This window comes from Zonotrichia leucophrys, chromosome 1A (genome assembly GCF_028769735.1).
Source record: "Zonotrichia leucophrys gambelii isolate GWCS_2022_RI chromosome 1A, RI_Zleu_2.0, whole genome shotgun sequence".
Taxonomy (NCBI): Eukaryota; Metazoa; Chordata; class Aves; order Passeriformes; family Passerellidae; genus Zonotrichia; species Zonotrichia leucophrys.
This window is the reverse complement of record NC_088170.1, coordinates 3,248,830-3,263,502: the sequence shown is the minus strand read 5'-3', so window position 1 is coordinate 3,263,502 and position 14,673 is coordinate 3,248,830. Positions and strand designations below refer to the sequence as shown.

Sequence of the window (14,673 nt, the reverse complement as noted above, 5' to 3'; positions counted from 1 at the left end):
ACCTCTCCATGGGGTTCTTAGCTCATTAGTTGAAAATATGCCTGCAGGGTTTCCTGTGACAGAGTTTTTTGACCAAAATCTTTGTGCCACTGCTGCTAACCAGAGATGCTGTGTGTACTGTGGTGGTTGCTGGTGTTCTGCACAGCTCACGGATATTCCTGCATTTGTAGCACCCAGCTTTGTTCCTGCTGCTGTTCAGCCTGGTGGAACTGAGTCCTTAAGTGCTGGGCTTTTTGGCAGCACAGGCTGTCCCACAGGAAGCCCAGCACTCCTTGAAACACTGAGTACATTTTGAAGTGTGACTGACTAGACATTTAGACATTTGCCCAAAATTTTCAGGATAATCCTGTTATTTGTGCCTTGGTTTAAATGTGAGTACTGAAACTTCTCCTTTCATTTTTGAAAGGAGTAGGAGTTTTTACACTTGTTTTTACACAAGTTTTTACACTTATTCTGCATCAAAGCAGTCCCATTTTGCACTGGGACTGGGGTGCTCTGCCCCAAATGTAGTTGCATTTCTCCCTGTACTTTTATTGAAAATGCCCTGTGAATGTCAGCTGCTGTCTGCAATTATTGCTCTCTGAATAAAGAACAGCATTTCTTACCCACACACCTGCCCCACTGAGGTGTGCCCGCTTTTCCTCCACCCCAGCTAAGCTGCCAGACACGGGTGATTGAGGATCCTGAGCGTTCCTGGCCGTGGGATGATGAGTGCTGGCAGGCAGCGAGGCTGCTCCTGACGCTAATTGCATGTAAAAGCACCTTCCAACTGCAAGGGGGGCTGCTGGAGCTGCACTGCCAGGGAGCAACAGCTGTGGGGATGGAATTTCTTTTCATGGAATCCAACCTAAATGTATGTTTTGTTGATTTTGTTTTGATGTTTCTGGTGGCGTATCTCGAAGGTAGGGAAAACTTTTTCCTCTTGTTACTGAAGCTAGAAGAAGAAGAAAGCTGCTTTCTCTGGGTTTTCAAAAGCTTCAGGAAAAGAGTTGCTCCACAAAAAGAGATTTCATTTGGATCTAACATGAGCAGGGTTATTAAATGCACAAAAAAAAAATATATAGCACAGGTCCTTTGTGTTTCCTTTTTGAGCCTTGATTTGATGTAGGTTTCTGGAGCATCACCAATTGATCAATAAAACATGTTAGACTGCATGCTAGTTCTGATTAATTCACACCTTTGGTACACAGTGAGAAACAAGGTGAAACCTGGTGTCTATAAAGGGACTTGCTAAGTGCATCAGCCAGTTGTCTGCTAATGTGTGCAGCGTGTCTCAGAAGGCCAGCCCAGCAATTCCAGCCCTGGACACCCTGGTGTGCCCATGGCAGCAGTGGGACGAGGGCCCTGCCACAGCTGCCAAGCCCTGCCCCATGCTTCCAGGTCTCACTTAAGGGCTGAGGGGAAAAGAAGTCTGATATTGCTGAAAAAAACAAAAGTCTTTTTAGCCTGGGCTGTTTTAGCAAGGCCTATTTAAAGCTGTATTTTAGCCTTCTGTCAAAGAACTTTTTGATTATGTGATTGAAGATTGAGTACAGTTTCTCAAAAGGACCCTCTTGCAAAGCATCCTGTTTGTTTATTTTGCATCTTAGTTTTTTTTTTTTTTTTAGTTCAAAATCCAGAATGGTGACTGTGCACTGTAAGAGCTGCTTTTCTCCCGACACTGGAGCAATCTTAAACGTCCCCAAGCAGCCAACTTCTGATAGCAATGTTTCATTATTTTTTGGCTCTTTTATTCTCCCTCTGTGTAAACTTCTGTGGGAGCACTGCTGAATTTTACCAGGAAGGGTAAAAGGGAGGGTTTCACTGGCCAGGTGCAGAGGAAAACATAGCTATTCTGAGTACTGATTCAATGTACTACCATATTTATTGCTGGAAAAGCTGATTTAAGATCAATCTTTATATCACAGCATTTTTTACTGCTGATATATTCATGGGTATTTAGCACATTTGTATTTTGAGAGAACAGACATTAATAGCTATTAAGTAAAGTCTGAAACTGCACGGCGTTGTTAATTACCTCCAGTCATGTAATTTATTGAACTTACAAAACTTAAGTTCCTGAGTGCTACGGCTAATTATAAGATTGGAAATTAATCCAGAAGTGGAAATTACAGCCATACTTGAAAACATCTCTCAGGCAACTTTGATCATTCCCACGTGCTTTCATCCCCAGGTCTGTACGAGGAGATCCGTCTGTGCCGTGCAGCCTGTGGAGAAGCTCACATGAAAACAATCTTGGCCACAGGTGAACTGGGCTCCCTTGCCAATGTCTACAAAGCCAGTATGATAGCTATGATGGCAGGTAAATACCCTTGGTTCTCCTTCTAAGCTGTCTTTGCTAGATTATTTATGAGGTTTAAAAAATTCTGGTCTTGGAAGTTTGGTTTTGTCGATGGTGGAAAAAATTTGTGTAGCAATTACTGCAGCTGCAGGTGGAGTAATGAAGTGTCACTTGTTGTGTGTCACCTACCAAAAACTGCATGAAATGTTAAGTAAAGGGCTGCTGAATGGCAAGGGTTGTAGGAACAAGTAAAATTCTTTGTCAAACATCTGATCAGAATATTTAATAAAGGCATGTGGGGCAGAAACACTTCTGGAGGCAGCTGTGGTGACCTACAGATAGGATGTAGGTAGGTGGCTCACAAGCTTATTTTAAACATAAGGGGAACTCCCCAGTGCAGAATCATGCCAAAAGCTCTCAGTTTTGGTTTGTGATCACTTCTGACCACCTCTGAGAGGGCAGCTCAGGAAACCAACCCTGCAGAACAGGACAGAGCTCCCAGGGGCTGTGCATACTTTATTACATTTTTGCTTAGCTTAGCACCCATTTGATCCCAGATTTTCAGCACTACATTCTCTCTCTGCAGCTTTGGTACAACTTTTCCTAGCTGAACCAGGATTATAGTTCTGTGTTTTTATGTTGGAGATGCATAATTGGGAATTAGCTCCCAGGCACTTGCTCTTCCCACTGTGTTTGAAAGTGGGCTCCTCAAGTTTATTTCTAGAAGTGTAAAGTGATACTTGGTTTCTTAGTATATCTTAGTCCGTCTTCTAAACTCCCCCTAATTTTTTGTGTTCATTTTTTCCCTCCTTTTTTTTTTTCCTTCAGGCTTGAAATTCTTATACTAAAGCAAGAAAAATATAATCAAGTGTCTTGTCGGTATTCAAACAAATATTCAGCTTGCTGCTGACCTCACTGTTACCAGACAATTCTGTGCTTCTCTGATTCCAGTGGAATGGAGAGCATTTCAGGCTTTTAACAAGCCCAGCTACAATGCCAATTAGCATCATTAGACACAGAGGATCAGTATTATGCCACTAAATATTGTTTTTAATTAGAAGAGGTGTAAGAAATACACATTACCTCTTATTTAAACTGATGCACTAATCATTGTGATCACTTTTTGTAACACTAAGTGGTGAGAAATTCAGCTTGTAAAGCATTTTACCATTTTCAGAATTTTGCTGGTGTAGTTTTTTTGAAATACAGCAGATGGCTCTATTGTTAATGATTTTCCTTGCCTAGTTATTCATTTTACAAGATACTTATCCATCTGAATATATCCAGTAATTTCCTTATTTCAGTCTTTTGCTCTTTCTTTGTGGCTAGGCATAAAAATAAGAATTTATTTGCACTCTACATACATCCATTGAGGGCCAGGCTTTCAGATCCAACCTGTCAGAACTGCTGAGAGCCTCAAATTCCAGTTGAATTTTGTTTTATTTGTATCTTTGTATCATTTTGGGGAAAAAGTGAATCCATAGTATGGTGGATTCAACTGAAAAAGTGGCTTTAGAAGTTTTTGCTGCCTCTGTCTAGTTCCTCCTGTCCTTTACAACAAAATAAAGTTCCTTCAGCTGTGCTGTTACAAGTGCTTCTCATGTGTCATTGTGAGTTGAGTTTTCAAAGAATTCCAGTTGAAAATTATTCTAGAAAAGGGTTAACTAGTTAGGTGTGGGGTTTTTGATTGGTTGGCAATGTTTTAGGGTTTTTAAAAATGGTCACAGCCTCAGTAATCTGGTGCACAGCCTTGCTTAGGCTGGGGATGTGCAGTCCTCAATCTGATCTTGCTTCACTGTCCATGATGCCAGCCTGGCATGTGGGGAGCACCAAATCCTGGGGTTACAGAGGTTTGCAGTGCCTTGCTGAGCATGCACACATTCACCAGGGTCCTGAAGCACAAAGCCACCAGGGGTATAATATATAAAATATAATATAATTTATATAATAAAATATAAATAATATACAATATATAATACCTATAGTAATATTAAATATTAATTATTATTTATTATATATTATATAGTAAGCATATTATATATTATAAAATATATTATCTATACTATATGTAAATATAATAATATAATATACTATAATATAAATATTATATTATAAGATACAAGTTAACTATATAGTATAAATATTATTAATATATTATAATTAAAATTATAAACAAATATTAAAAATAAGTAAATAAATAAATAGAAATATAAAAATATTTAATTTTATATAATATAAACTAGTATATTATATATAATCTTCCTCTATGTAATCTGGTGTCTCCTGACTCCTGTTTTCTCTGAAATAATTCTCCATGGCCACTTTTTGTTCTCTAGTAAAGTCCACAAGGGGAAAGACATCAGAATGGGAAGGAGGAGGCCCATAGGTGTCTTAAATTCTTTTAACCATGCCTTTACCAACTTGACTGACACCCATGAATTGTTCTGGAATATTTAAGAAGCTATTCTGAGCGAAGGAGGGTGACATGCCTGTAAGGCCAGTGACTCACCTGGCAAGAATAACCTGAGCAGTGCTGAGGAGGGCAGGGTGGCAGGGAGCTCTGCACAGCAGTGCCTCTGTCCCACTGCCAAGGGAGCACCTCGATTTTGGAAAGCTGCCTGAGACAAACGCCCAGCTCTGAATCAGGGAATTTTGGGTTTATGGCTTCCACTGCCATCTCTTGTGCTTCCTCAAGTCCTGGTGGTGATTTGAGTGCATGAGCTTCTCAAGAAAACTGAGTGCCTTTTGGACTCTGCTTTGGGGACAGAGAGTAAAGTAATTTAAAAAAAAAGTGAAATACGAGACAAAGATAATAACAGAGAAAGCAAAAGTCAAACTGAGATCTGTTGTGAGTTTTTGACTTTAAGTCTTGTGCTCAATACAAAAATCAAGGGTTCCCCCTCCGTGTGCATTGTATTATGTGTTGATGGAATTATGTGTCTATAACTTCAGCTGTAATTTGATACCAAGCCAGTTTTTAGAGCTCAGAGCATTTGCAAATGAAAGGCAAAGCAAGGGAGGAGGCTTGGTAACGCATAAACAAAATTTCACTTTGCGTCTTGTTTTACTTGTCTGAAATACAACCGTGTTGGGTTTATGGTGTGTCTGTAAAGGGCACACTCTACCTGTGTACATCCATCAGAAATCAGAACCAGCTCCTTTCTATGGCTGTGATTTGTCTCTGAATGCTCTCCAGGGTGGAAAATGATGTTCAGCTCTGGGCTGGAGGCAGGTCAGGGAGTCCTTACTCTCAGGAGTGTGTGGGAAGAGTATTTGGCACTGACTGGTGACTGAGGATTTCTTGGCCACTGTCTGAGTGTAGAGGTGGTTGCAGTTGGCTGCTTAAAGGGGGTTATCAGGATAGTGATTATTGCTTATAGTTAATTATATATTAATTATACTGGAATTATGCTGGGAGTTGATCACTTCCCTGTCTGCTGCAGCATTCTGCGTAGTCTGTGGTTGTTCTGCATCTTCAACATCACAACATTATTGCTGTGCTCTAAAAATCACTGGAAGTTTAGTGCAAAGAACAAGCTCAAAACACACTGTGGAAAGCCAAGATGCAGTGTGGCAGTCTGTCTCAAAGTTTTGAATGATATCATGGGCTAACAAAGTTTTTGAATTAAGTGTAAGATCAAAAGATGGAGTATCTTTAAATACAATCAGCCTCAAAGAGGTTGGAACAGAAACAAGTGACTTCATTTGTTCTGGTACAGAATGGAGAGAAATAAAAAAAAGCCAGCAGTATGAAAATGCTGATAACAGCATGTTCAGTGAGGCACTACAAGGATGCTGCCTTAAATGAGGTAATTGCCTACAAGCTTAACAGTGATACTGCAGCTAATCACTAGAAATAATGTAGGCGTGATAGATAAGCTTGGAGTTGAAAAGTTCCAACAATGCAATCACAATATCCTCAGGTTTGAATTGCTGATGAGAGGCCATACAAAGACTAGTAGCAAAAAAGAAAAAAAAAATCGTGGGGCTTGAGTAAAGCAGACCTTGAAGGAATGTGAAATGAGACTTAAAAATCTGTCTGGAACTCAGGAATATGTGTGCAGGGAATCAGAAGTGAAGGAATGATGGAAAGTGGCTGAGACAGGCTAGGGCAGGCTCTCATGAAAAGTCTTTCCAGTTGAGTCAACAGAACCCTGCATGGGTAAGTAGAGGACAGAAGTAACACTTGAGAGAAACAAAGATGTTGGGGGAAAAATAAAGATGCAAAGAGTCTGTGAAGTGAGAACAGAGTTAGAGTGCATACAGTGAAGCCTCATTTGTTTGCAGTTTGTTAAAAACCCAGACGTGCATGCAATGGCACATTTTGTTATGCATTTATTTATGTGCTTACTGAGCTGTGTGCCTGCCTACACAGCCATATCTGAGGGGAGATCTTTATTTGGGGCCATTCATATTTGTCAGAGCAGGATGCCTGGCAACTCTGCTAATTTTGTGCAAGGTCTGTTCTATTAATGGTCTTCTCCTGTAATCAGAAAATAAGAATATATACCGTCCAATGAAGTCCAAGAAGAAATACCAGTGTAAAACGGTGTAAAACTTGTCAGCTCTGTACCTGTTTGTTTGATTTTGTGTTACCCACACCACCACCTGAGTTTCTCCCTCCACCATCTCCCTTTACAAATAGAAACAATGCTATTCCCAAGCACTTCTCACCAGAACACCAACTCAGGAAGCCAGAAGATGGGTTTGAGGTTGCAGAATGACTTGTTCTGTTTCTCCTCAGAAACCCCAGGCTTGTCCTTCTCAGGACAGGGCTTTGGATGCTGATTTCTGCTTCCTGACCTTTAGGAAAGGGGCTGTTCTTTATCCTCCACCCCTTGGTTGTGAAATAGCAGCTACTGACAGAATAACACACTGTTGAGAGGGGTCAACTTTCTGTTAGCAAATTATCCTCAGTGCCAGCATAGCACTTTACCTTTGCTGATATTCAAGATCTTTCCAAAACATGTTAATTAAGGAATATCTAAATGGTATACTTTCAATTTATAACAACTGATGCAGAGAGGTGAGAAAGCACCCCTGTTGGGTTAATTTTCCCCATGAATGAAACCTTGTTTCTATGTTAAATAACTTGTTAGGATTCGAGCTAAAACTTCTGAAGTTTCATATCACCTCAGGCTCAGAAATTGTTGCACAGTGAATAGCTCCAGTCAAACATGCCAGCAGAATAACAGGGCTTCCTGGCAAAAAACTTTGCATCTGTGAAGCTCCACTATTGAAGGTAATGGTTTGAGAGAATGCAATTTTAAAACATGGAAATATTATGTAAAATCAATAGATGTACTGGGTACTATTTATTTCTTTGATATTTCACGTTAGGTTTTTTCATTCTGTCAGTAGCAGGTGTTAAATTCTACTAAACCAGTGAAAAATAGAAATAAATATTTAATTTACTGTACCTATCAATTACATAAAATTGGCTTATGAAATATTAAAAGAGATTGCATGTAGGAACACTAGTTAGAAAATCCAGTTCCTTAACAGAAACCTGATATAGATGTGGAAATACACACAGTATGATTTTAGGGTTGTAGGTTCTGGATTTTTTGTTGTTGTTTTTTAAGGTATCAGGGTCTAGTGGTTGTTCCTGTCTAATTTGAAGACATATGGTCATGGCAGCAGCAGTGTGGATTTAGACTTGTGAAGAGAAATGTGTTGAGTGGAAAAATACATCAGGAATATGTGCTCTTGAACATCATTAGGTTATTTTAAAAAACTATGGATACTCACTTGAATATACTATTTAATCATAAGGACACAGGGAAAAACAGAGACATAACTAAAGATGAGCACAAACAGAAGTGAAAAACTACTTGAGCCATAAAAGTGGCACAAAACCAAGTTTCTCATAAGGAGGGCATGGCTTTTTTTCCTTACCTGAATGTTAAAGCTGCATGTTAAAACACATTGATATCAATATAAAGACATCCATGAGCCTTTAACAGATCATGTCCTAATGTCCTCTGGTTACAGCTCAGATTGTGAAAAATGGGAAAAAATAATATATTCCCTTCTTTGACACTATACTTGGGAATTTCATCCCCTGAGAAATGTTCCTGATTTGGTTTTGCTGGGGGTTTTTTTCCCCCAGTTCCTTTTCAGAAATTGTAGTTTTAAAATTCAGTATCTCTCAGATAAGACAATTTAAGATTTCTGCCTGTACTTTATAGTTACTAAAGACAATAGCTTTCCCAGAGGTGTCTGTAGCAGACCTTCTGAGAGAATTTTTCAAAGTCTGAATTGACAGCAAAGGCCATAGTCTTCATGGCAAGTCAACAGGGATCTGACATCTGATTGTCTTTTTTACCTTTGATGTTTCTTTCCTGCTAGCTATTTGGGCTATAAAGTGATTTCTCTGCAGTGTACAACTGCAGCTCATTCCTAAAGTTGAGTTCTAAATCTAAGATGTAGAAAAGATTCCTCTTGGTGATACCAGGAGCTCTTCTTTAGTATCACATCTTCTTTCCATCACGTTTGCAGTCGTGCTGCCAGTCCAATTTACCAGCCTATCCCAAACATCTCAGGAGTGAAACCTTGTAGTTGGTCACTTTTGATTCATCTGTAATGGACCAAAAAGGAAACAAGGCATGATGCTCCATGTTATATGCATCACACTGAATTTGAATTATGGAATACAAAATTGTGAGTAATATATCTTCAAAAGCCTCCTTCCCACTAGTCCTGGAAAGTCAATCTGTGGAGAACTCACAAAGCACAAAGCCTTCCTCATAAATAGAGCTTTGGAGCAGAGCTGACCCCAGGCTGTGGAAGCAGCTCATTGGGGCATGATGGAGAGGGATGCTGTATTTCTTGGGAATCCCAGTCCCCAGCAAGAGGTTCTCAGCTGGTTCTCTGCTACCCTGACACCATAGACATGGTAGCTAACTAATTAGGTTTATGTTGTAATCAGGGACTGTGTTTGCAGCTGCTCTGGATCTCAGCACATCCAGCTTCTCAGCAGCTCTCCAGTTGCAGCTTCAAGGCAGAATCCTCCAGGAACTTCAGCTGGGTGGACCCTGTGCTATTGTAATGTCATTTCCAGTCCCTGGGTAGAATTACAGCTCAGCTTTAAACTCAGTGTCTCCAGAAAGCAATGCAGAAATTCTTGTTTTTTTCCCTAGAAGTAAACCAAAAAGATCCTAGTAAAATAGGCAGAGCTGCTCTGTGCCCTTCAACAACATCTTGGTGAGTTCATTTGCAGGCACTTGCTTCTATTATGAAGTGAGAACTGAAGCTGGGAGAAAAACTCAAGAAGAAATTAATATATTTTTCTTCTGAAATGTTGAAGAGATTGACTAAAAGAAGAGTTTAGTGAGAGGTAAAGAGAAGCTTTTAGGTTTAGAGTGTTCCTGTGCCTTTTTTTTTAGTGTCTTAATAACTCAGTTTTGGAGTGAAACATGGGAACATGCAGAGCACTTTGTCATCTAAGTATAAAAGTGCTGCAGATAAGAACAAATAATTATTAATCAGTAACACTGTATTTTGTTGCTGCTTCCTGTTTAATGAATGCCTTGTTCATGAAAGAAGCAGAAGAGATCTGAGATTGTTTGAGGGGAGTTTTTGTTCAGCAAAATGCAAAGGAAAGATAAGAACAGAATCAGTTAAAGTCAGAGGGGGGGCAACTAATATGGGTTTTGAGGTATTAGTGATGCATTTTGTATTATTCCTGGCAGTGACTCCTGTATGGCTTGTAAGTTTTCTACGTTTTCATTTGCTAAATTAGGTGGGACACCACATAAAGAATAAAGTAGTCAGTGAAATGTAGAAAGATTGAGATCATCACGATCAGGCAAAGCTTGTAGATGCCTTTCCACAAAATGTGGTTAGCTACAGCACTGATTTTTATGCTAATTTACTAGTGAATAATTTAAAAAGACCTGTTTACTTTTTAATAAAAAGGAAAGATATAAATTGGCTGAGTGTTCCTAATGTTACTTACAGCTGCCATTGAGCAGATGTTAGGGATTCTTAGTGGTAGGCTAGACCAAAATAAGTTTTATGAATAAACAAACAATTTCCTTTTACTACCAACTCTTTCAGGCTGATTCTCTCCCAAATTCACTGTGAATGGCTTTTTAAAGTCTCCTCATAAATAATTACCTTTCTTGTGGCACTTTTTTCTAGGCACTTGGATTTTAATTACAGTGATGAACTGTTTTAATAAGTTGTTAAATAATTTTATCTTTTTAGGAGTGAATCCATTTTCTATTTCTCTTTGACTTCATCGCTTCCTGGGACTTTAATCCTTTTAATTCTTGCTAATTCACTTTATAAATTCATGCTGGAGAAGTAAACAGCAAGCAGCAGCATCATTTTCTTTTGAACTCTGTGCACGTACACCCACCTCAGCTTGCTGGTTATCAATGGTCTCCTGTTACTAGCAACCATTTTGTTTAACTCAGTCATTTGGATATAAGTAAGTATGAAAAGATAGGTAATTAAATGAAGACAATGTGGTTTTGCTTTGGGCTAATGTCTGGGGGCCTTAAAGCCCTCGTGGAAGTGAATACAGTGCTTAGTTCATAGATAAGGGATATGTAACACTGCTGTACTTCACCCCAGAACAGCATCTTCCAATGTAAATACTTATCAGACACCTTTGTGTGTGATTTGATGTTGGGAAATGCTGAACACAGAATTCCTCCTGGCTTTTTTTGCTGTTTATGCCAGAAGGAAAGGTGCGGGTGGGGTGGTTGTGATGCTGACACCGTCCCTGCCTCTGCAGTTTGGCACATGACAACTCAGCACAGCACAGGGGATGTTCTGCTTGACCACCTCTCTTTCTGAACACCTGAGTGAAGAAGTCATTGTGTCTTGGTTTGAAAAGACAGGTGTTTGTTAAGGAAGGCAGGAACCTCCCCTGAAATGGAAAATGAGAATCCTCCTCCCTCTGAATTATTATAATTTTGAAATGAAAAGGTTCTCAGGCAAAGATAGGGGAGTAGGAATAGCAGTTCTTTAACAGGAAAATTAAAATGCAATAGTACAAGCAAGGGAAAACCACTGATGGACTAGGAGCTGCCCCTGTGTGCCAGGGCGGTGTCCCAGCCCCATCCCATGGGGGCTCAGCCCTCCTGCAGGGCCAGCTGTGGCTCTGCTGCAGCAGGGATCCTGCACAAGGGGGGAGTTTTCCTCTGCAGCTCCAGGGCTGCTGCAGATGGGCCTGGGCTCCTCTGGCAATGCAGGGCAGCAGAAAGCTGCTCCTCTGGCAATGCAGGGGGCAAAGGCTGCTGTGGTGTCCCAAACCTCAGATTGGATCCAGGAGGAATGCTTGGCTCCTCCCCTGGGCGGGGCATCTCCCCATGGGATGCTGGGATTGGATCAGCCCTGCAGGGACACTCACTGGCCATGGACAGGAGATAATTAATAATTAATGGCCCATGAACAGAAGAGGTCTCCTGCAGGGAGAATTGATTGTGGAAAAGATAAAGAAAACTGCCCCATGAACAGAAGGGAACTGCCCCACCTGTGACAGATGGCAAATAGTATACACACTTATCTTACAACCCAGGAAATATTAATACCAGAGTGAGGCTCTGAAATATTGCTGCAAATTTTACATAGATGGGCTTGCTTTATTTTATTTTTTTTTCCCTCTAAGAAAGGTATAAAATGTGCTATCTCAATGAATAGTGACACTTAATAACTTGCCACTAAATACCTATGAGGATATATATACGTCTAGCACAAAGAGAGTTTGATATTCAATTTCTTTGATTCACAGTATTTCAGTAAAAATGCCAAAGTTCAAAATGATCATATATATTTAGTGTAAGTTTTTAAAAACGTAAAACTTATATATAAGATATAGACTCAAAGACGGGAATATCATCTTTGTTTTGCCAGTGGACAGGTGAAATCAGCATTTCTCTATCGGTTTCAATATTTTTTTTTTTAAATAACCAACACCCATGCAGTTGTTTAATCAGGTTGTTGATGCTTTTGGTTTGAGATGCTCACCATAATTGCAGTCTGTGGTAAGATCAGCACACAGGCTGTTGAAAAAGGGAGGTGAAAAAACCATCCCTGGCATACTAAATACCTTTTTATGAGTTGCTCCCCTTTTGTGATGGTGCTTACTGGTCTTTTTTATTTCCTTCATTCAAGTAGTGCTCAGTATGAGCTTATGCCAGAAAAGTCTGACTGAATTTATCAGCAACACACCTTCATAAAGCATCCCTTTGAAATAAAATTGTTAGTTTTGCCATGTAAGCATTGTTAATAATGCAATGGGAGGAAAAAAGGATTTCTTAAAAAACCAGAAGTGTCTCTCTCTGGCCGCCAGCAGAGAGGTGCCTCCTGCTTGGAGTGTGGCTGCACAGTCAGGGGCTTTGGTTGTTTTTTTCATTGAAGGGAGCTGGCAGGTTTTTTGGCATTCAGGCAGCCTGAAGAGTTGGAAGCATTGCAGAGCAACCCTACTGACAGTAGTGAACACATCTGGAAGTTCTCATGTACACTGCAGCCTGCACATGTGGGCTTTTGGAGTTTTGCTGCATGCCAAATTATCAAGGTGGAGAAGGGAAAAGGAAACACTATGAGGGGCAAAATTTCTTGGAAAGTGGCAGCTTTAAGTAAGATTGATGCCCTTTAAAAACAAGCATTGTGATGCCTTATATGTATAGGTAAGGCTATCCAGGGTGTTTTAAGGCCCTTTGGACATTTGTTGGAGAATCTAGGAAGTCCATGACAAAATCTACGTGTTTGCAGCTTATTGATGTTGAAGGTGTTCAAGTGTCATAAAAAATAAGCTAAAAGTGCCTCACATTTTCCTGGTAATCATGTGGTCACCAAAGTGGAATATTCTTCCCTCAAGAAGCCCTCAAGAAATCTGTTCTGCCTGATTTGTAAAAGCCAGATGGAAACAAACAGGTCGCACATGAGTCTGGTGAGATCTGGCTCCTTATATTTTTTTGGTTTTCAGGCAAAGCCAGAAGCCAAAACATTGACCCTTCCAATTGCTCAAAGAAAATACCTTTGATCCTGGAAATTCCCCTGGTAGTGGAGCCTTCAGCTGTTGTAGGGGACATGGGGAAGAGGGGCTGGTGCTGCTGTTTGCCCTCTGCATGACAAAGGAGCTGCATGCTGGATGGATTCTGACTGCAGCATTAAGACATGGACTTTTAAATCTCAAAAATCAATCCTGCCTTTCTCTGGGTTAGCGTAGGAACAGAATCTTAAACTGCTTTTAACATCAAGTGTTGAAAAACACTCAAAATGACATTGAAGTGTCATGATTTTGGCTGCATTATGGATGGTGGATTTTTTTAAATCTTTAACATTCATAGCACCTTCTTGATAAAGTAGACTGATTTTCTACTTGCTTTATTCGGTGTGAGTATTTCCAAATTGATTTTAAACAGCTATTTCTTCAATTTGAGTAATTTTGTTACAAGCTAATAGACAATACGTAAATGTACCTGAGCTTTAATGTTAACATATTTGTTTCAAAGTTGTTATCAACGTTAAAAAGCACAAAGCTAAATGTGGTTGCTAAAACATGGAATGCAATATGCCACGTAGAGCTGTGATTCTAAGCCATCATGCATATTTATTATTTTCTTCCAAATTGCACTGCTATTACTGGTAGATATATCAGGAGTTTAGCCTCAGTCTGTAATATGTCATGTGCAGGACAACATTTTGAGAGGCTGAGATGTATTGATCCAAAACCAAGAATGCCAAGAGGGAAAAAGGCTGACCTAGACCAGTGCTGTTTTAATTATATCACAGTTTCAGCTAGTTTATCATTGTTTAGGTTAATTTAAGTGTGAACAAGGAAATGATGCTATGAATTTCAGTGCTGGTAAAAGAAGCTTAAAGGGGGAGATTTTTAAATCAAGTTTCTCCCATAGCATTTTGGTTTTTCACCCACCCTAGCCAGAGTATGTGGCTCAGTGCTGAGTGCTTGCATTGTCTGAAAGGAGAGGCCAAGCTTTATGTTTCTTCTTCAGTAACTGCTGGAGGAGTGGATGGATTTGGGAATTTGGGGCCAGAGCTGTGCCACCAGCATTGCCTCCTGCCCTGGGTGCACCATGCTAGAGAGGGAGGTTTCTTCTGATGTCTCTTGTATTTTGAGTCTTGCTCAAAATCAGGAGTGTGGCAAAAATACCCCACAGAATGGCTTGTAGGGGAAATCAGCACTGCAAGTGGGTAAGCTGAGAGAAAGGTCTGGTTTTTCCCAGTGATAGTAAGGTTAGGATCAGTTGTTGGGATTCCTTGATTTATCTCTTCTTTCTGCCTTTGGCTTGTCATGTGTCATTAGGCAACTGCTTTAGCAGCTCCAGTAGTGCCATCTGCAAAAAGAAATAAGGTTAACGTAGGTCATATACTGAGTGCAGTATGTGGCAAACCCTTTCAAAGAAGAAAAAATG

At 40.0% G+C, this 14,673-nt stretch overlaps 1 protein-coding gene across 2 annotated transcripts in view; it reads left to right on the top strand.

Annotated features, from left to right (window-relative positions):
• DERA (deoxyribose-phosphate aldolase) overlaps positions 1 to 14,673 on the top strand; it is a 44,544-nt gene that overhangs the window by 17,193 nt on the left and 12,678 nt on the right. For both annotated transcript variants that reach the window (XM_064735204.1, XM_064735194.1), the window contains exon 6: positions 2,174 to 2,302. In XM_064735204.1, the coding sequence (XP_064591274.1) occupies positions 2,174 to 2,302 (129 nt within the window). The remainder of the gene's footprint in view (positions 1 to 2,173; positions 2,303 to 14,673) is intronic.